Genomic DNA, 21,238 nt, shown 5'->3' on the forward strand with positions numbered 1-21,238 from the left:
GCCATGGTTTAAGCTTTAGGCTCCATAGATGAAACTCTATTTAGTCATAAGCCTGTCTCGTTTGGTCTTATCCTCATTTCATTTAACAATATTGGTATCTAACTAAGAAGCGATAAAAAATAGGAAAAAAGGTCAGCCGGGTATTTTATGTAAGTTGGATCTTGAGAAAGCTTACGACCATGTGAATTGGGAGTTATTGGATTTCATTATGTCAAAGATGGGCTTCGGGACAAGTGTAGAAGATAAATTATGTTTTGCATTTCTACTGCCAAGTTCTCTGTTTTGGTGAATGGGAGTCCATGCGGTTGTTTTGTGAGTTCGAGGGGATTGAGACAAGGGGATCCTTTATCTCCTATGCTTTTCATTCTGGTTATGGAAGCGTTGAGTAAGATGATGGATAGGGCGGTCAGTGGAGATCTTCTGAAGGGTTTTGATGCTTATTTTAGAGGTCATAACAACGTGACAGTTGCACAACTGCTATTCGTTGATGATACGTTGGTGTTCTGTGATGCAGATGTGGTCCAACTAGATCATTTACGTCAGATCCTTGTTTGGTTCCAGGATGTATCAGGCCTTAAGATTAATCTCAGCAAATGTGAGATCACTCCGGTGGGGTTGGTGGATAACATTGAGGAGTTGGCGCAAGTGCTGAATTGTAAGGTGGGTACTCTTCCTATTAGCTACTTGGGTCTTCTATTGGGTGCTTCTAGTAAAGATATTGCAGTGTGGAATCCGGTGATCAAAAGAGTAGAGAAGCGGCTTGTGGGTTGGCAAAAAAGGTACTTGTCGAAAGGGGGACATAAAGTATTGATCAAGAGCACTCTCTCTAGCATTCCTACTTATTTCATGTCACTTTTGCAGGCTCTTGGCAAAGTGACGGAAATGATGGAAAGACTTCAATGTAACTTTTTGTGGGACACAACGGAAGTAGTACGAAACATCATCTTGTGAATTGGAGAGTTGTTATATCTCCAAAGGAATGGAGAGGTCTCGGAGTCAAAGATCTTAGGGTGTTCAATAAAACTATGCTAGGGAAGTAATTATGGCTTGGCTAGGTGGGATAGCCGAGCCATTCCCTTTTATTTCGGATAGCAGATTGGGCAAAATAAGATAAGCACTAGCATGATTTGCCTCGGCAATGTCTTCACCGTCAATGACTATTTTTCCATCCCTAACCAACGTCATGATCTTTTCTTTCAGGATGAAACATTTTTCTGTTGGATGACTGATGATGTGATGAAATTTGCAATACTTGGGATTGTTGACTTTTTTGGCTTCGTTGGGTCGCTTTGATGGAGGAAGTTCAATAACTTTCTTGGTCAGCAACTCGTCAAGAATTGAAGGGACATCATAGTTAGGAAAAGGTACACTATTGCTTCTAACTCCTTCAACGTTGGATGACGCTTTTCTTTTGGAGGATGTTGACTTGCAATTTTTTCCTTCTTTTTTTGCTTAGCAGAGGATTTTATAGATGTGGTTCCTACCGCCATGGTTTCTTCATTTTGGTGCTTTGATGGTCGCTTCGATTCTTTCTCTTCCTTCCTAGGATCGAAAACATGTGAATTTTTTCCATGAGTTACGATGCTCAACTCCATGTCGTGTGCTCGCGTTGCCAATTCTTCAAATGTTCATGGCTTAAGTCCTTGCAGAATATATGCAAGGCCCCAATGCATTCCTTGGATGCACATCTCAAATGCAGACATTTCTGAGAGACAGTCTTTGCAATCCAAACTCAATCCTCGCCAGCAGTTGATGTAGTCGATCACTGGTTCATCCTTTCATTGTTTGGTGGCCGTCAACTCTATTATGCTTACCGTTCGACGTGTGCTGTAGAAGCGATTAAGGAACTTCTTTTCAAGTTCCTCCTAACTACCAATAGATCCTCGTTCAAGATCGGTGTACCAATCAAAGGCGTTTCCCTTCAGCGAGTGAACAAATTGTTTAACAAGCAGATCGCCATGTGTACCAGCATTGCTACAAGTCTTCACAAAATGTGCAACATGTTGTCTTGGGTTTCCTTTGTCGTCGAATTGTTGCAACTTTGGCGGTTAATATCCAATCGACATAGGCAGACAATTAATTCACTTGGTATAAGGTTTAGAATAGTACAATGAGCTTTGTGATGGTCCACCATATTGAGCTCTAATGGTGTTTGTTATCATATGTTGCAGTTTTTGGATAGACATCGTCGCAACTGAAGCAACTTGATTTTCACTTTGACGTTGGGAAACTTGGTACCAGATTCAACTTATTTTTCTTGTGGTGTTGGGATGTGACTTGACTCGCCAGGGCTGTAGAGTTCTAACTTGTTAATCAGTTGGCCTATTTGAAGATCTTTATCCTCTACAGATTTCCTCAATGCCTCAATAGTTTGCATCATTGCTGCGAGTTGTTCCTCTGCGTTGGTCGCATTGGTCATCATAGTTGTCACCACATTAGAAGTTGAAGAATCCACCAAGTCTTCGGACTCGTAGAAGTTAGATCATGCTTGAGAAACTTCTCCAGACGATGAAAATGAAGTGTTGCCCCCAGATCTTGTAGTCGCCATTGTCGGTTTATTTTTGTCTAATGTCTCCAAGGAGATGAAACACTTCGATCCCTCAAAAACACCAGCTTTGAACATGCTACGAGTCATTGGGCAACCAACAACAATAACACTTGTGGATGGAACGCCAAAGCTTTTCTCTAAGGCCATCATAGCAAAGAGATTTCAGAATTTGCAGATTTGATTTTAGAGATAAAGAGATGAAGGGCAGAGTTGGTCCCACTGGGCGTGCCGAGAATCTATTCGCAATAAATTTTGCTAGCAGAAAATAGATAACTGCAATCATAAAACAAATGTAAGGAAATATCATTTTATTAATTATTTTGTGTGTACAACTCTGGATGTATCCCTTGATTCTAATCTCCGTATTGTTCGTCTTGATTCGAGGGCTAATGTAGCGTCTTTCTCGAATGAAGGATGGACTTCTGTTGATTTGTTGAATCTTGAAAGAACTTTGAGCAGCACTTTGGATTGTTCTTGAGGGAAGACGGCTCTCGAACTCTCCTTCTTGTTGAAGACCTTTGGAGAAAACTTATGTAGATGTCGTTGCTCTCCTTTGCCTCTAGTCAAGATGGTGTGTCAATTTCAAGATGTCTTCAAAATGGGATATGTGACCCTTTATATAGGTGTGAGCTAGAGCTTGGGGGTATTTTGGTCTCTAAGCAATTCTAGCAGGCCTTGGGCTTGAAGAACATGGATTGGGCTTCTCTTGTCAACTTGATGGACCAACCCCAATGCAATTTGGATTTCATTCAAGTCCTGTATTTTTGACTTAAACAACTAATCCGACTTTATTAGCCAAAATTTGACTTGGTCAACATGTCAATAATTTAGAATTTAATCCGAATTTTGTGTGGATTAATTCAATTAAAATTTCGATGTCTACAGTGACCAAATTGCAATTTAACCTGTGTCTTGCATAAAAAAATCCAAGGCATCTATGGTAGATTTAACAAGAAGATGAGTGAAAAAAAGAATTTGATCATCCAAATTAGTGGTCGAATTAAAGAACGCAAAGAAATTCATGTGTGAGAAGGATTAAATACACCCCTGAACTTTGCGAGAAGGAGCAAATATACCCCTGCACTTTGCGAGAAGGATTAAATATACTTCTATGTGGCTTTTATTTTAATAAAAAAATAAAATTTAAAATCAATTTTTCCATTGTCGTCAGCCGAAAAGGGTATATATGAGCCATTTGTGTAACGACGAAGGTATAAATGAGCCAATTTTATAACAGAGGGTATATTTACTCTAAATCGTATAGTTCAGGATATATTTGGATCACTTTTAAGAGTTCACAACACTAACTATACCTACATAATAAAGCGTCTTCATCCAAAACGTTTGAAACCTTCCTTTAATTAATTTCTTCAGACTAAGAACAGTTTATAATAATTATTAAAAAGAACACAACCTCCTTTATTGTTATTGAGATTCATAAAGCAATTGAATAAACAAATTAAAAAATTAATTAAAATGATTAGAAGTCATAAAGCATATAAAAAAAACTGCATTTGAAATTCACACAAAACAAAATTATAATTGAAAAAAAATGGAACATCATAATCTAGTCAGCGATATACTTGAACGTGTGTATGACCATAACACATATAACTCAATTGCATCATCAATAGTGGGACTTTCAAACCTCGAGAAAAAAGTCAAAATAGTGTTTCGAATTCTATAATAATCAAAAGGGGAAAGTTACAAATATATCTCTCAACTTTGTGATTTAGAACAAATATATACCTCGTTAAAAAATTATATACCCTGTTGTTACACAAATGGTCAAAATATACCATTTTTGCTGGTAGATTTTTTTTAAAAAAATCATTTAACTTATTTTTTAATTAAGAAAATGTCACGCGACTTTAAAAAAGAAAACTCTACCCATTTTTTTAGTAGACTTATTATTTTAAAGTCATGTGGACATTTTTTTTTTCTGGTGGGTTGGGTCTAATTCGTTTAAAAAAATTGATAAATATTTTTTTAAGCCACGGAGATATTTTTTAAATGAACCAGACCAGACCCACCAGAAAAAAAAAATTAACACGTGCCTTTAAAAAAAAAGGGAAGATTACACCATAAGTCACACTTCTAGATTTAAGCACGTAATTAGCACAATTCTTAAAGTACATAAAAAATAACAGACTTTATTACTCTTTTGCCATATTAAAAAAAACGTGTGAAGTTAATAATCCCACTTATTTAGGGATTCAATTTTATCCTCTTACTCTTTATTATTATTTTCATTTCTATCTCATCTTTAGTTGATACACCAGCATTTGTTACGTACGGTTAAAGCAAGGACCACTAATTAAGAAATTACTTTGTATCCTAATTAATTCATATCATTTTCTCTTTCATCATCATCTTTTTCACTAATTAAAAAAACATTTTACGGCTAATAATCCTAATTAACACATTTCCTTTCTCTTCCATCATTATTTTCTTCACTAATTACGGAATTCGTTTACTATTAATGATCCTTATTTTCAAATTTGTTATATATGTTATACCATGTATATATTTATTATACTGTATATATATATATATGGTACAAATATATTTTTGTCAAAATACCATGTATATTAATGGTACAAATATATTTTTGTGAACATACCATACATATTTATGGGATAAAATATGTTACACGAAAAATATTTTTTAGTTGAAAAAATACCATGAATATTTATGGTATAATTTATTTTTGTGAAAATACCATGTATATTTATGGTATAAATATTCTTTTGTAAAAATACCATGTATATTTATGGTGTATATATTTTTTTGTGATATACCAAGTATATTTCTGTAGTATATGTTACATATAAATACATAATTTTTATGTGTATAATTAGATAAATACACATATCTTTGAAACTTTTATTATTTAAAAATATATCTTAGAAAAGGAAAGGATGAATAAAAATCAATGATTGTTTTAGTTATGGAAGATAAATATATTTCCAAAAACATAGGAAGACTTTCGTTTGGGATTGATCCTAGTTCAGCTTAATTCTAGGGATTGTTTTTGGAAGGTCTTAATTTTTTACTTGCTATGAAATGAAAACTAACCAATGCTGCTACGATTTTGGAATTACTTTTTAACTATTGCCTAGTTATGTTTTTTTCCCGAGAGAGGGTGCCAAATATTTTTAGCTATTTTTAAAGAAAATAGGGTCATGTGGGGCACAACTTTTGGCCGAAAGGTTTGAAATGGTTATTTTACACCAAATTTCTTAAAACATAGCCATTGTATGCTAATTATAAGTGTGTGTTGACACACGGTGGCAAATTCCCGAATATCTCTACGTCTAACTTTTTGTTTTCTGTCATAATAATTTGTTTGAAATTTTCGATTATTTTAACTATACTAATACTAATTTCCGGACACGTGCATTTTATGCTAACTAGATCTATATTATATTAAAAGCACAAAGGGTCTTAGAAATGTTGATGGAACTTTTTGTCCTTCATTAAAAAACTCTGCAATAGACAAAATTGTCATTTACTATTTATTGGAAAAAATTATAAATACAAATAAACTTTTTATTGAGAAAAACAAAATTGCCTTGTGACAAAAAAGGAAAAAGAAGAAGAGAATAAGTAAGAAATCTCTTCTTCAATTAATTTCCCTTACAAAGTGTGATTATCGTAGGTTAAAAAAGGGAAAAAGAAAGGAGAATAATAGCCCGTTTGGCCAAGCTTATTTTAAAGTCTTATTTTTTTCAATAAGTGCTTATTTGAAAAAAAAAGTGAAAATTTGTTTGGCCAAACTTTTTGGGAGAAAATAAGTCTTGGGATAGTAAAGCGGTTTTTAAAAAAAAAAAACTACTTTTGCCCAAAAGCACTTTTTTTAAAAGTACTTTTGAGAAAAATACAAATAGAAAAACTTTTTAAAAGCTTGGTCAAACACTAATTGCTGTTCAAAAGTGTTTTTTTAAGTAATTGGCCAAACACAAACTTTTTTCCCCTTTTGAAAAGTGCTTTTTTTAAAAAATCTTTTAAAATAAGGCGTGATTTTAGAAGAATTAAATCAAGTACAAGTATAAAACTTACTAATTAATATATCCCTGTTAAAGAGTAGTCAAATTGTCGTAGGCTTAAAAGGAAAAGGAAGAAGAGAATAAGTAGGAAAATTATTATTTAATATCCCTATTAAAGAGCATTAAAAACCATGGTTAATATCCCAATTTGTTGTTCTCTGGGGATACTACGGTTTAATTTACGGGTAGGTTATGTATTTGTTAAAGAAAAATAATAACACAAGAAAATTACATTATTTAGTGAAGTTATCGTTTGCATTATTCATTTACAGGTGATTGCATGAGTATTTTAAGATATAAGACTCTTCCTCAACTAATTTATGTATTTATAAATCCTTCCTTATTTGATAAAGTAACACCAAAAATAGAAAAATCAAACTAGGAACCCTTCTTGCCCATAAAGTTATATTTATGTTTAGGAGTTTTTGTTATTTATTATATAGTTATATCAACAAAATGTTACATCAAAATTGAAAGAAATAAAGTAGGAAACGTCTGTGCACTCGAACTCCATTAGGTTTCAAAGTCTTTATTTTGTGTTAATAAAGTATGATCGATTTAATTTTGTATGACTTGATTTGTAAGTAAAATAATATTTTGTAGAAGTTGTACATATATCAAGAAATAATTTCATGTCTTAACATTCTTGCCTTATTTTTTTAAAAAAATGCAGCCTTCTTCTTTTTACAGCTGCACACATATCAAGAAGTTCTTGTAGTCGAATAAAATAATATTTTGTAGAAGTTGTACATAAATTCGATCAATGTATGCCTTCCTTAGAATAGGTAGTAGATCATTGTCAATGTTATGTTACACACCTACACAAAAATATCATGATAATTATTTGAGATAGAGTTGATATAGTTGTTGAAATATTTTAATTGATGTATATAAAGCATAATTTCATGTATGTATATGTATGCTTCGTCTGATTCAAAATTATGAATCCTTTCATCTGTAAATTTAACAAAATAAATATTGGTTAAATTATTTAAATACAATTGTCTTATAAAAATTAGCACACGCTATTTACGGCCATGAAAGGATTCAAAATAGTGATATAAAACCTTCAAACATTTTAAAGAAAAATATAAAATAATAATATAAATTTGACGCACAAACAAAATTAGTGCTATATTTCAAGAACACAAGCAGTGTGATAAGTCCAGTACTTTTATGAATGTGGAACTGCAGGATCATGAGTATAATTATTGATATATTTCAATTTGTCCCGTTTTCATACGATTAGGTTGCACATTTTTTCATGTAGGAATAACCTGGGAAATCTAACTCATCAATAGTAAGTGGACGCGCTTGAACCTAGTAGCGTTTGAACTCATTATACTACATTTTGAATCGTAACCACCACCATCTTTTTATGGTTGAAACTTTTTCGCTACAATTTTATTTATCTTATGCTGCTTTTCCCTCCGTAATCTGATGTATCTGTCAGATGTATTTGCAGTCTTTTGTCCTCTTCCACTTGCTTTTGTGGGAGTAAATTCTCTCTCCGATTTTCAAATTTGTGCCATGAAACTTGAGTGGTTTCAGATTACATTGTGAAAGAGAAATCAATGAGAAAGCGATAAAGGTCCATCACGTAACTACTACTAGACCAGATTAGATTAAATTATAAACAACTTATACAGTTGATATGTAGCCAATAAAGCAATAACAAACAAAACAAGCGATCTCACTTTTTTTAGTTTACTTTTCACTATCTTGTCCATGGGCAAACACATTGAACAGATGTCTTAGCTTTCACTCTCCCATTCCGCGATATGAAATTGTTGAAAGAATGTCGTCCATAGCCATATATGCCTATATTGTTAACTTAAGCAGTGTTTTAAAAGGCGCGGGCGTAAGGCGAGGCGTAAGCCCCATGGATATTTTATTTTTAGTATTTTATAAATTAATAAAATAAACATACAAATAAAAAATACTTTAAAATTATTAAAAATCAAAAAATAATAAAATTAGTTGGAAAATGTATATATCTATTATTAACATGCTAACATGTCCACAAACCATAAAAAATCTTGAAAAAGGAAATGATGTAACTATGCATTACACCAATAACATGACTATAATGAAACATAATTAGAGTAGTAAAAATGATACACTATCCTAATAATTCAAAGATAAAAATGATAATAATATAAAGTTATTATTTTAAAACCTAAAATTAGATTAAAAAATTAATACTCATTCCAATACAAATAGCCAGAATAGAGTCTGCAAACATTATCTAAACTAGAGTGACAAAAGAAATTCTAAACTAAAAACTATCTTGAAAAAAGATAAATTGAAGAATGCTAACAAAAATCTTAAAGAAAATAAAGCATAAAGAAGGAAAATGCAAACATGGAAGCATAGTAAGAATTGGAGGACTGAGGACAAAAACTCTTTGCTTTGTGTTTGCACTTCTTGCAAACAAAAGAAGTGTATTTGTTACTTCATAAATAACGAGAAAAGATTAAGAAATTAAGATAAACAATTAAGAATTTTTTTTGAACATTTTTGATATTTTTAGTTTGAGAATTTAATGAGTTAAAATTATATAACTCATATTTAACTTCTTTTTTTTTTAAATTATTAAACAATTTTGGCACAAATTAGGAAAAGTTTTCAATAATAGACGCCTGTTGACATTCAACCTTCCTTCCAAGTGAATATCTAAACTGGCTGTTTACTGTTCTATAATTATTATTTAGGAAGTTCATACCATCAGGCCTTACACCCCAAAGGAATGCCCAGAATGTTGGGGCTTACGCCTAGGCGAATGACCAGAAGGTTGGGGCTTATTCCTCGGGGCGCTTTTGGTACGTCTCGCCCTGAAAACGACTTTTAAAACACTAAGGCCAAGTTAAAAACCATTCCATATCTATTTTGTTGCTTTTTCTACCCAAAAAAAAAAAAAAAAAAAAACACCATTTCCATAGCTATCTTTGTTAACTTGGCCTAACCAAAAGAATATGATTTTTAGCTTTGGCCCTAGCTATTTTGTTACTTGTTGGTCATCTAATTATGTAGTAAAGATAAGCAAATGGACGTTAAAGTAACCTTACAACCACGCAGGCTCCTTTTTTCCTTTTTCTTTCAAAACAAGCAAAAGTTTTGGCACCAACAAGTGCTATCATACACAAAAAGTGCACAAACACAGGAGTCATAATCTGTGGATATTTGAAATTCATGTAGCCCAAATGCTATGCATGCCAATTCTCTGTCACCGCAGCTTTCAATATGACAGGTGAAGGAAAAGCCAAATGCATACCAGTGCTTTTAATGTTTCACCTTGTAACAAGACTCTCAACAGACAACACACTCTATACAAGCCTACAAAAGAAAAAACAATGTCTACTAAAATGTTTTACAGCTTATACCAGAGAAATCCACTCTGTTGGCGGAGAAGAAAAAAGAAAAATTCATTCTGTTGGAGCCAAAGGACAGCCACGACAAAGTTGCTGCATGATCCCAGTTCTGAGAAAAAAGAAAAGAAGAAAGATAAAGCAGCATTATAAGCTGTCTACGTGAAACAAGGCTGCAAAAGCACCATGGACATGAGCAAAGAAGCAAATCATGGGATCCCAATCAAAACTTTTATTCAAGTGGCAAGACAACTGATCAAAAAGAACAAAAGAAAAATGGAAAAGTATCGCTTAAGTAGGCATCATTATCTAAAGAAATTATCAGCTTCATGTAATTATATTCCATTGCCAAAGATGGTAGTCTGAAAGAGCATGAAAATTTAGCACCAAGAATGTTCCAAGTCTTCGACTCATATTAACCAAGCCTTTTATTCAGATAAGCTCTTTTAGAGTCAAAGCACTAGTAACCTCATTTTTTTGAGATGGTAATCGCTAGTAACCTCCTTTATTAGTAGTCTAAGCAAACAGTCAGCAGTTCATCAACAGAACCATGATTTGGCCAAGATGACATTGGTTTGAGATATACAGCTCTAAGCCTATCTAAGCAGCACTATGCAACCCCAATTTCAGTACACCTTTAATCTTTAGATATTCCAACAGGAAGCTTTCTAGACATAGCAGTACTTTATAATTGTCCAATTCCTCTCCAAGACAGGAATAATCTAACGAAGTATAGCTACAAAATTGGGACTTAATTCCACAGGCAGATCTGCTAAGAGTCTTCTTCTGAAAGTAAACACAATTCCAGTGAACCATAGATTCTCCACAGGGTCATAACACAAAGGCAACTATAATCTTATTACCAAGAGCAGTTGTGGCCATGCAGCAGTGCAAATTTTGTGGTGAGTAAAATAACAAAGATGTATTACACCTAAAATAGATTCACAGATCATCTCATATCGAAACTAAGAAATTAAATAGATCACTATAAACCATGTGCAGTAACCGCTTTTGGATCCACTTGAACTGCACACTCTACAATGTTATAAATTATAATCCTATTTGACAATGTAGAAGGAGTAGCTCTTAAAGCAAAATCTGGAAGTAAATCTATTGCCCTAATACATCTACAGCCAGGAAATTGACAATAAGCGGATTCTCTAACAACCCAATTTAGTACTGCAGAGCAACAATGACGACTATACCGACAATCAAGGCCATATTGAGGGCATTCAGTCGTTAGTCTAGCGAATATACCACCCAGCAAGCAACTTCACTCGCTAATCAGGGACTCTGAAGAAGGCGAAGGTGAAGGATGGGCGAGAGACTAGGCCAACTTACTGCCATGGATTAAGCTTTAAGCTCCATAGACGAAACTCTATTTAGTCATAAACCTGTCTTTTTTTTTTTTTTTTGGATGAAATAAGATGTTGTATTAGGAAGGCATCAAGGAGATGCATATTACATACACAAAAAAATCATGGTTAACTCCTGAGAACAAAAACTTCAATTCTAAATCAGGGAGTTAAAGCAAAAATCATAAGCCTGTCTCTTTTGGTCTTAAATCCTCATTTCATTTAACAATTTTGGCATTTAACTAAGAAGCAATAAAGAAAATCAAAACATTGATGACACAATATCAACACATTGCTAAAGCTAGGTGTAGCAGCTATTGAGTTTAATTCCATCCATGAAGTTATAGGTCATGGGTTCGAGCCGTGGACACAGCCACTAATGATTGCATTAGGGTAGACTGTCTAAATCACACCCCTTGCGGTGCGGTTCTTTCCTGTAACATTCTATCGCAGGATACTTTATGTACCGGCTGCCCTTTAAAACCATCAAAGCTCCTTTATTTTTTTATTTTTAAACTTGTACCTTTAATCTTTTTTCCCACTTCAGACATTTCCTTTTCAAGTTATTTCTTCACAAGAAAATCTACCATTCGTGAAGAGTTACTGCACTTGATGAGCACTTTAATTCTCTTCAGTCTCCTACACTCTATAAACCCAAATATCATCCATTTAGCAGAACGAACAACTCACATTGCAAGCTTAAAACTGTTGTTAGCCTAAATTTGCATATGAAAGAGGAGCATCTACGTGAATATTTAACAGTGGCTTCTCCACAAACAGTCAAGAAAGTAGCACTGGTTGTTATTCCAGCGACAGCTCTTAGCCTCTTACTGTAACAGAACTATACAATAGACAGTGTACTCTTTTGGAACTTAGTAGTTCACCTAAACTAACATAAATCGCTAATTCAAGTAAAATTAGTAACATTGCATGTATAGACACACATATACAGACACGCTGAATTGTTCAAGAAAGGCCAAAACCATCTGCAAAGCAATCAGTACATAACAAGTTAGATTCTCATATTTCCCTACTTATTATCATCAACAGATGTCATAACACTACACAATTGAAACAGGTATATCGAAAAAAACAAGGAATTTTACTGAGTAATGTAGAATCAACTAAACTAACATAAAGCGGAAAAAAAAATACACCAATACTATATCCACTAGTGTTAAATGCAAAATAGTAACATTGCCTGTACACACACACACACAAGTTTGTTTTCTGACCAGAAATAGATAGTGAATACGAAAATACGATAATGTTTATACAATTGACAGCTTACTCATTTTTCATAGTTCAAGCTAACTGAAATAACATTACATCATAAAGCAAATCAACTCAAAGCAATAACAGTTGCCATTCTCATAGTTCTTACAGATGTCATAACACTGGAAATACAGAATTGAAACATGGAACCATAGAAGCAAGAAATTTTACCGAATTAAACGGGGAGTTTATCAGCGGAGGTAGGATTGTTGTTGGTGGCTGCGGCGGCACAAGAATCGAGGTGAGAAGGGAAAGTTGAGACCATCAGAGGCCGATCTTTGGCTTCTTCTTCTTCTTCGACTTCGTCGTCGGTATCGGAGGTATTGAGATTCACACACGAACATCTTTCCAACGATGCGAAAAATGCCGATGCAACGCTTGTCCCGAACCACCGAGCTAAACCGTCCAGCTTCTCGTATGACATGATTGATTGATTGATTAATACAGTTCTGCTAACAGATTTGATGGATCAACGAAAACAAGAAACCCTAGTGGAGAAAAGAGGGATTTTGGGGGAAAAGAGAAAGAGAAATGGAGCCAGGTGAAAATGGTCAAATGAGGACAGGCGGTGGCGTCTCTCTGAATATATATCGATCAGCTGATCGAGCTGAGGATTACAGTAGCAATTATTTTAAGAAAATATTTTTTTTGAAATTGTTTTTCGGTATTTAGTTGAAGACTAAAAAATAAAGTATTCAATAAAAATGTTATTAAATATAATAGTTTTCGAATGATAAAAAAATTGTATGTTATACTCAAAAGTTTTGGAAATCACTTGAAAATGTCAATTAAGTGATTTAAATTTTCATGCAAAATGATGAATACATGCCATATTATTTCTTTACCTCAAAATTTTCTTAGCTAATTAAATGAAATTACTCATTTTTATATAATATATTGGGCACTTTTAGTTATTATATTCATTTTTAAAAAATATAATAATTGATCATAATTAAAAGTTATTTTTAACATTTCAAAATTACATGCAATTATCCAACTTAATTTGACTATTGATAATAAATCTTAGTGACTCAATTCATCGGTTACATTTCATCGGTTACATATATTTTCAAAAGTTTGATTTTTCATCTTGAAATCCCCTTCCTCGTTCCTCTTTCCCTTCCTCTTCCCCTAATCCCACTTAAGAAAAAAAATAAAATTGACTATTGATTTATCAAGGAGGTTTACTAGCCCATTCAAAATGTTAAGGGATTCAAATTCAAAAGATTAAGAAGGTTAACTGAGATTTACTCAAATTTAAATGTCAAAAAAGAAAAACAGATAACATAACAGATAAGAAAGGGGCCAAAAAGCAAAGCAAGGCAAGAAAAGGGGGAAAAAAAAGAAAAGAAGCAGCGTCAAAATGCCACGTCGGATGTAGATGTATCTACAGTTATGGGGTTATATGAATGGATAAGTCCACGATTCATCAGGAATGATATGAGACCAACGCTGGCAATAACACTCACAAACAATGGCGTCCATATCTATTCCCCTGGCGTATAAATCTCACGCTCTCCCTCGTTCCCCAATTTATCGTCCTCACTTCACTACTCCACAGCTTCACTCACCCATCCAAATCAAATGCTCAGGTACAATTCTAGCGATTCTTTTTTTACTTTTCTCAAATTATGTTATATTCTCATTATCTCATACTGTTTAAAGCTGAATGGCATCTGAATTCTCATTTTGTTTTCGATGTGATTAACGTTTGATGCACCTGGGAGTAGCTATCAAGGAGGCCGGTGAGGAAAGCTCAAGTCAGTTGAAGCAACTTAGGAATGTAGCTTGTGGATTCCTTGCTGCTTGGGCACTCACTTCTGTTTCTCCCGTAATTGCTGCTAATCAGGTTGGGCAAACAGATGACTCTGAGTATGCACTATTTTATCTACTTTCTATGGTAACGGTATTGAATGATTTATCTATAATCTGGTTATTAGCCCATTCCGAAAAGAATGACACAATTTATATTTGAAAATCATGAATTTTAAAGCTTCGGCTTTTATATCATACCGCAAGTTTTAAAAGTATTAAATTATTTTTAAAACTTCACGGTGAGTCAACCCATGTCAAACAAATTAGAAAGGGATCAGAGTATTAGTTTTATTAATTGGTGAGTAGAAATAATTTGTTGATCGACAGGCACATGACTTAAACCAAGACCTCTGGTACCAAGTTGAATTGTATGAGATGTAAAAGCTTATTGCTATTAAAGCTTTTAGTTTGTTATAAGTAGCATAATCCAGGTAGCATGAGAAATTCAAAATCTTCTCAATCAACGAGAGAATTAACTCCTTAACTAGCACCCAAAGGGGTGTGGCGTAGGAGAACCATGAGGTCTCAGGTTCAATTCCCAATGGAGGCAAAAATACAAGGTGATTTCTTCTTATCTGTCCAACTCTTGGTGGACAGAGTTACCCGGTACTAGTGCTGGTGGGAGGTATGGTGGGAGGTAGCAGGTGCAAGCTGGTCCGAACACCACGGTTATAGAAAAAGAACTCCGTAAAACCTTAATTATGCATTTGGATTTTACCATTCTTTTCTATGGTGGATCTAGGATTTTTAAATCGTTGGTGCTAAGGACCTTTAATCTAGAATTGCTACTTTCTGAAATTGGGTGCTTAGTCAACATCTTTATATGTTGTTACTAGTTTTCAATATAAAAGTAATATCTCAGTAAAAACAATGTGTGGTCAGGCAAACAATAGCCTCAATATAGCTCCGAGATCGGTTCTTTTGACGGGTCATTAAGATCAAGGCCAAAGTTTGACTAGTTTATGATAAAAAACATGTTACCAAATTTACATCATCATTAACTATATGGTTCAGGTGAAAATTAGGTAATCTAGATGTGAGTTGGACGACATTTTAAATATATGATGTTTTGTGGAAGTGCAAGTGTCCTACTAAATGAAAGAAAACATCTTGAAGCTCATGTTCCAATGAAAGGAATAGGAATAAGCCTATGTAGATTTTGACATAGTAATCTATCAGTCGTATTTGGCTCATACGTTGATGCGAGATTGTCATTTGTTTACATTGTGAGTTGATTTTGCAGAGATTGCCTCCATTGTCAACAGATCCAGATAGGTGTCAACGGGCCTTTGTTGGTAACACAATAGGTCAAGCCAATGGTGTTTATGATAAACCACTTGATCTGCGTTTTTGTGATTACACAAATGAGAAAACTAATCTCAAGGGGAAGTCACTTGCAGCAGCACTCATGTCTGATGCAAAATTTGACGGTGCAGACATGACTGAAGTGATTATGTCTAAGGCTTATGCTGTTGGAGCTAGTTTTAAGGGTAAGTTTGCATTACACTTCTGTCGAAAAAAGATTATCTCCTTGTGTTTTTGAGGCGTCTCATGAAGCAAACGGCTGAGAATAAAATAAATGCAAGAAATAAGGAGAAATGATCGAGTACAGCTGATTGAATTATTGGAAGTCATATATGTTTAAACATTCCTATACATGGTAATGGAAACTTATATATTTTTAATGAGGGTCTTTTAACCAGCTTATTATAACATATGCATCGCTCATCAATTTGTAATTTGCCTCTAATGTTCAAGGCCTGTTGGAACAGTAGGAATTATGCAGCAACTTCAACATTGATAGAGTACTTTTCAGCTATTCACTTTTTGAGAAAGATGAAATGGAAAATGAGAATTGAGTATCTGTGATCTTATTATTGGCACACCAACTTGCTAATGAAAATTTACTTTCTTCGTGGTAAAACTACTTGCAAATAGATCAAAAACACTATGGATGAGAAGGATATTCAGCGATGGATGTTCTGTGTCTGAATTTAATTTAAGCTGAAGCAGCTTTATAGGAGAGCGAATATGTTTTGGTAGATTAAGTACTACTCATTTTTCTTTCTCCAGCTTTCTTTTTTCTGCTATTTACTGAAGTAATACCAATTGAAGCTGCAGTATTTATATTTGGAGTATATATGTTTTAGCAAATCATGGTAGTATTTCTCTTGAAGGCTTTTTCTGATTTTCAACCGCAGACATGGGCAAAGTTTAGCAACTTCTGAATTATTATGTCTCGCTGGCAAGGGCTAAAGAATGCCTGAAGCTTTCTATACTTGTATGACTTATTCGAATACTTTCGTCTTTCCCAATGTTGGAAATCTGACTCTTCACTACATACAGGGACAGACTTTTCAAATGCTGTTCTAGATCGAGTGAACTTTGGGAAAGCCAACCTCCAGGGAGCTTCATTTAAGAACACTGTACTGTCTGGATCTACCTTTAATGATGCACAACTTGATGGTGCAGATTTTGAGGACACAATCATTGGCTACATTGATCTTCAGAAGATATGCTTGAATAAAACTATTAATGAAGAAGGGAGAGTTAACTTGGGATGTCGATAACCTTATGCTGTGCTTCCTGTTTTCTCATACTTGATTCATCTTCCATGCTCCGTGGGATTATTGAATGTAAGCTACTACTTGTATATTTGTCATTTTGGTGTAGCAAAGTGAGTGATTGAGTGAGTTATTCTGGTAACCGCAACTAATATTCAACTCTCCTTGTACCTTACATCGTTTATACCTTATAGTCTAATTAAGGATCAATTTTGCAACTGATGGACTTATGTTTGGTTTTCTAGAATCAAATCATACTGTAATTTGCTCCATTTATGATTTGTTGTTGTGGAAAGAAATATGTATCAGGCAATGGGAACTGGACCAATGGGATACTATGGGATATGACGTCTAATGGGAAAATGCTAAGCTATACTTTGAAAGTTACTGACAGGATAGTTTAAGCGGAAGGTACCAGCGAATCACTAATATAGATGGGTGTTGTTCTCAGTTAGAAACTGTTGCCTCTCCTAAATTGGAACCGTAAACAATTTGAGATGAAGTTACCCAGCTTAGCATTTCTTTTTCTCAAAATTCTCACTTCCCATTTCTTTAGTGAAGTTTATCAAAATGGGTGGATCTGCATATGACATGTCCAAACTCAAAAATGTATAAGCCCCTTCTTTCCCTTACTGTTCAGTATAGAGGTGAAGGAAAAGTGAAAATAATTTTCCCCTTCTTTCCCTTACTGGTCAGTATAGAGGAGAAGGAAAAGTGGAAATAATTTTGAATATAAGTGGTTTCAATCAAGACTCAGTAATTTTTGGTGTATTCGTGGTTTCAATCGGACAGTCATTGAGAAATTCGAGAACTTGAAATACTGGAATGGATCTGGACCCTAAATTTGACATTTCTCGCGTTTCTGATTTTTTTCCCCTTTTTTTTTTTCCTGTCAATATTCTTTTCTTGATGTAATAAGAAGAAGAAAAATAAATTGATAGGCAAGTTCGTATGTTCAAAATGTCCTGCCTAAAGTTTTAAACAAGCAAGTATTTTAGTTTCGCTTGTTCTCTATTAACTCTTATCCTTTCTCTATCAACTTTCTTTTGGCGTGAAAAAAGAATAAAAGAATTTATAGGCAAGTATGACAATGTTCTAAAAAAGTACTGGAGTAGTATATTTCTTAATTCCATATTGCCCCAAAAGTAAAGATAATATCCCAATCCAATCGGAGGCAGCCCATGAATATTCCTTGCCTAATTTGACACTCCAGAACTTCAGCTGGAAGGCCTATTTTCGAAGGAAAGCATCCCAAACCGATGCCTTTCTTCAGCCAAGCTGCTGACATGCAGACATAAAAAAAAAAAATTGCAGCAACCTGTGATGACCAAGCCGAATAATGGAGAAGGTTTCCAACACACCCCTGTCTTGTGCGCTTGGCGCATTGCTTGTCCTTCTTGCACCAATTTTCCTTCAAGGTAGTGACACATTATTTCAATAACACGTGCTTTATATACACTGTTCAGAATTTAAACTTCTCTTTTTGTAATAGGAGTTGAAGGAAATATTGGTGTCAATTATGGTACAGTGGCCGACGACCTTCCTCCGCCAGTCCAAGTGGCACGGTTTCTCCTTGAATCCACCTTTATCCGTCGCGTGAGGCTCTTTGATGCCAACCCAGAAATCTTGCAAGCCTTTGCTCACACTGGTATCGCAGTGACTATAAACGTCCCAAATGATCTAATTCCGCTCCTTACCAAGTTGAGTATTGCTCAACAATGGGTGGAACTTAACGTCTTGCCTTATGTCCCCGCCACCAACATAGTGAGAATACTTGTTGGCAATGAAGTAATTTCAACTGCCAACAAGTTGCTAATTGTGAGCCTAGTCCCTGCTATGGAAACGCTCCACGCTGCTCTTGTTGAAAAGTCGTTGGACCGTCACATCCAAATTTCTACTCCACATTCCCTAGGTATACTCACAAATTCAAGCCCACCTTCTACTGGGAAATTTAGAGCAGGATATGATACCCATGTTCTCAAGCCACTACTTGAGTTCCTTAGAGCTACTAATTCACCGTTCATGATAAACCCGTATCCATTTTTCGGTTCTTCTGATAACACACTTGATTATGCACTCTTTAGGCCTAATCCAGGGGTCTTCGACGAGACCACAGGACTCACGTACACGAACATGTTGGATGCGCAATTGGACGCAATTTTTTCAGCCCTGAAGCTCCTGGATTTTGAAGACATCGAGATTGTCATAGCCGAAACTGGATGGCCATCGATAGGAGATCCAGGGCAAGCAGGAGTAGATGCAGGAAGCGCAGCGGAATACAACAGAAAACTCATACAACACGTGATGTCTGGAATTGGGACGCCCCTAATGCCCAACAGGACATTTGAAACCTACATTTTCGCGCTCTTCAATGAAGACTTAAAGCCTGGGCCAACATTTGAAAGAAATTTTGGGTTGTTCAAGCCTGATATGACGCCAGTCTATGATATAGGAATTCTGCGTCCAATGGTAACTAATGCCGCCGATGCTGCTGCTGAGACTGATCATAGTCGCACTAATAGTTGTACAAATTTGTTAATGCTTCTGTTAGTGTGCTTGACGTGTTTATGAAATTTCCTCTGGCTTCCTGGCAAAAGCGAAATTTCCATGATACCCGACGACACCAAAGGCCGCACCGATGAATCCAACTACACCAGCACCTGCTAAGGGAAAAACATGGTGTCTTCCGAAATGAGGGGCAAGTAAGGAAGCATACAGAGGAACATTGATTATCTCTGTGGATTGGTTTCGACTGCAAACAAATCCAATTTGGGGGTCCGTGCTTTCTTGCCAACACTGTTCGAGCTCATGCTGCGTATACCATGAATGCTTACTATCTGGCTAGCTGGAAGTGTTAAAGAAATGGACCTTAGGCTTGACCCAACCCTGAAAACATGATGTGGGACTCAAGTTGGAATTGCTAATTTGCAAGACAAAAACAATACTGAAGCAAAAAAGAGCAGAAAATACTCAGTAACATGTAAGAGAAAGAAATTCAGTGTTAAATCTTTGTCCACTTTAATACTAGGAGTAGCCACCTTATAAGAACGTTTACTTGTGTTGCTTGTACTCAATGCGATGATGTAAATCTAACTTAGCTATCTTGCAGATTTTCAATCTCCTGCAACAGCTCGGGCAACTTATCAGGTGGCAACACTGCCAATGAATGCAAGGATTGAAGTCGAGTGCATAGCAACATTATGATTTCCCCTTGATGCATTCAACTTCTGATGAGGAGAAAGTCTTTTGACTTCCTAGATAAATTTGTTAGATTTAGCTAAGCGGAAAGTTAACTATTAGTTCAGGAGCTGTTGTTGATCTTATTTTAGCTCCAGGAAATAAACGCTATCTAACGTACTGTAACTCAGGGGCCATGAATATTACATGTGATTGTGCTACACTACGTGAAGAAAGAAACTTAGTGATATTTTGGCCCTACTATATCCTGTTTAGTCCTTGAAGATAGCCTTATTATACATTAGGGACAATGTTAAAGACTTAAAGAAGGAACAGAAACCATTACAGAGAAAAAGATGTGCAACATTGATGGAGGCTATTATGATTTGACTCAAAAATGGGGTCCTCAACAAGTTCTAATCCTTACTAGTCTTCAAATCCCGGTTTAGAAGGTAAAACAAAGGGTGTTCAACAAGCATGAAATATACAAACAATAGGAAAAATTTTATCAGACACGGTGTTTGTATCAAACCAAATGATGCATGACATGTGTTTTGTGCAGAAATTTCTCAAACTAAGACTTCTTTGTGAGAATCGAAATTAGCCGACCCCAAAATTAGTATTGAACAGTGGGTGGAAAACCGAAGAAAGCCTTCTATTGTACCTACATTTATTAGAGAGGGCATTTTCCTTTCTATTATGATACAAAAGTGTGAAAACAATTTTAGTCCCCTTAATAATAGATATATTCTGATTTTAGCCCTACGATATCAAACTAACCATATTAAACTTTCAATTGATTGAATTGTGCACTTTTGATCCCTTTGCTTGACAAAAATCACAAATTTACCATTCTTCAAATTGTGCATTTCAACCTTCTAATTGTACATTTCAATTTTCAAATTGTCCCGGTCAAGCTTGACGTCTTTCAACAATGACTCTAAATTTCGGGATTATTATTTCGTATAGGTTATGAAATAGAAGGGGGGTCGGCGCGGAATAAAAGAGGGGAGTGAGTTAATTTATGGAAATCGGGAATTCCATCCAATTAGGGGCAAATATATTAAGTTTCATAACGGCAGGGGTA

General features: G+C 35.0%; 2 protein-coding genes across 2 annotated transcripts; both read left to right on the plus strand.

The window, feature by feature from the left end:
• Positions 1-14,015: 14,015 nt before the first annotated feature.
• LOC132056394 (thylakoid lumenal 17.4 kDa protein, chloroplastic) lies at positions 14,016-17,188 on the plus strand. The gene is made up of 4 exons (XM_059448566.1): positions 14,016-14,187; positions 14,326-14,444; positions 15,654-15,900; positions 16,757-17,188. Exons 1-4 carry the CDS (start codon positions 14,070-14,072, stop codon positions 16,978-16,980), a joined length of 708 nt encoding a protein of 235 aa, XP_059304549.1. The 5' UTR covers positions 14,016-14,069; the 3' UTR covers positions 16,981-17,188.
• A 203-nt stretch (positions 17,189-17,391) lies between these two features.
• On the plus strand, positions 17,392-20,843 carry LOC132056393 (glucan endo-1,3-beta-glucosidase). Its single transcript, XM_059448565.1, has 4 exons — positions 17,392-17,621; positions 17,678-18,392; positions 18,467-19,954; positions 20,084-20,843. The coding sequence occupies exons 2-3, from the start codon at positions 18,314-18,316 to the stop codon at positions 19,543-19,545; spliced, it is 1,158 nt and encodes a 385-aa protein (XP_059304548.1). The 5' UTR covers positions 17,392-17,621; positions 17,678-18,313; the 3' UTR covers positions 19,546-19,954; positions 20,084-20,843.
• Positions 20,844-21,238: the final 395 nt, after the last annotated feature.

The sequence above is a fragment of the Lycium ferocissimum genome, chromosome 5, assembly GCF_029784015.1.
Source record: "Lycium ferocissimum isolate CSIRO_LF1 chromosome 5, AGI_CSIRO_Lferr_CH_V1, whole genome shotgun sequence".
NCBI classification, from domain to species: Eukaryota; Viridiplantae; Streptophyta; class Magnoliopsida; order Solanales; family Solanaceae; genus Lycium; species Lycium ferocissimum.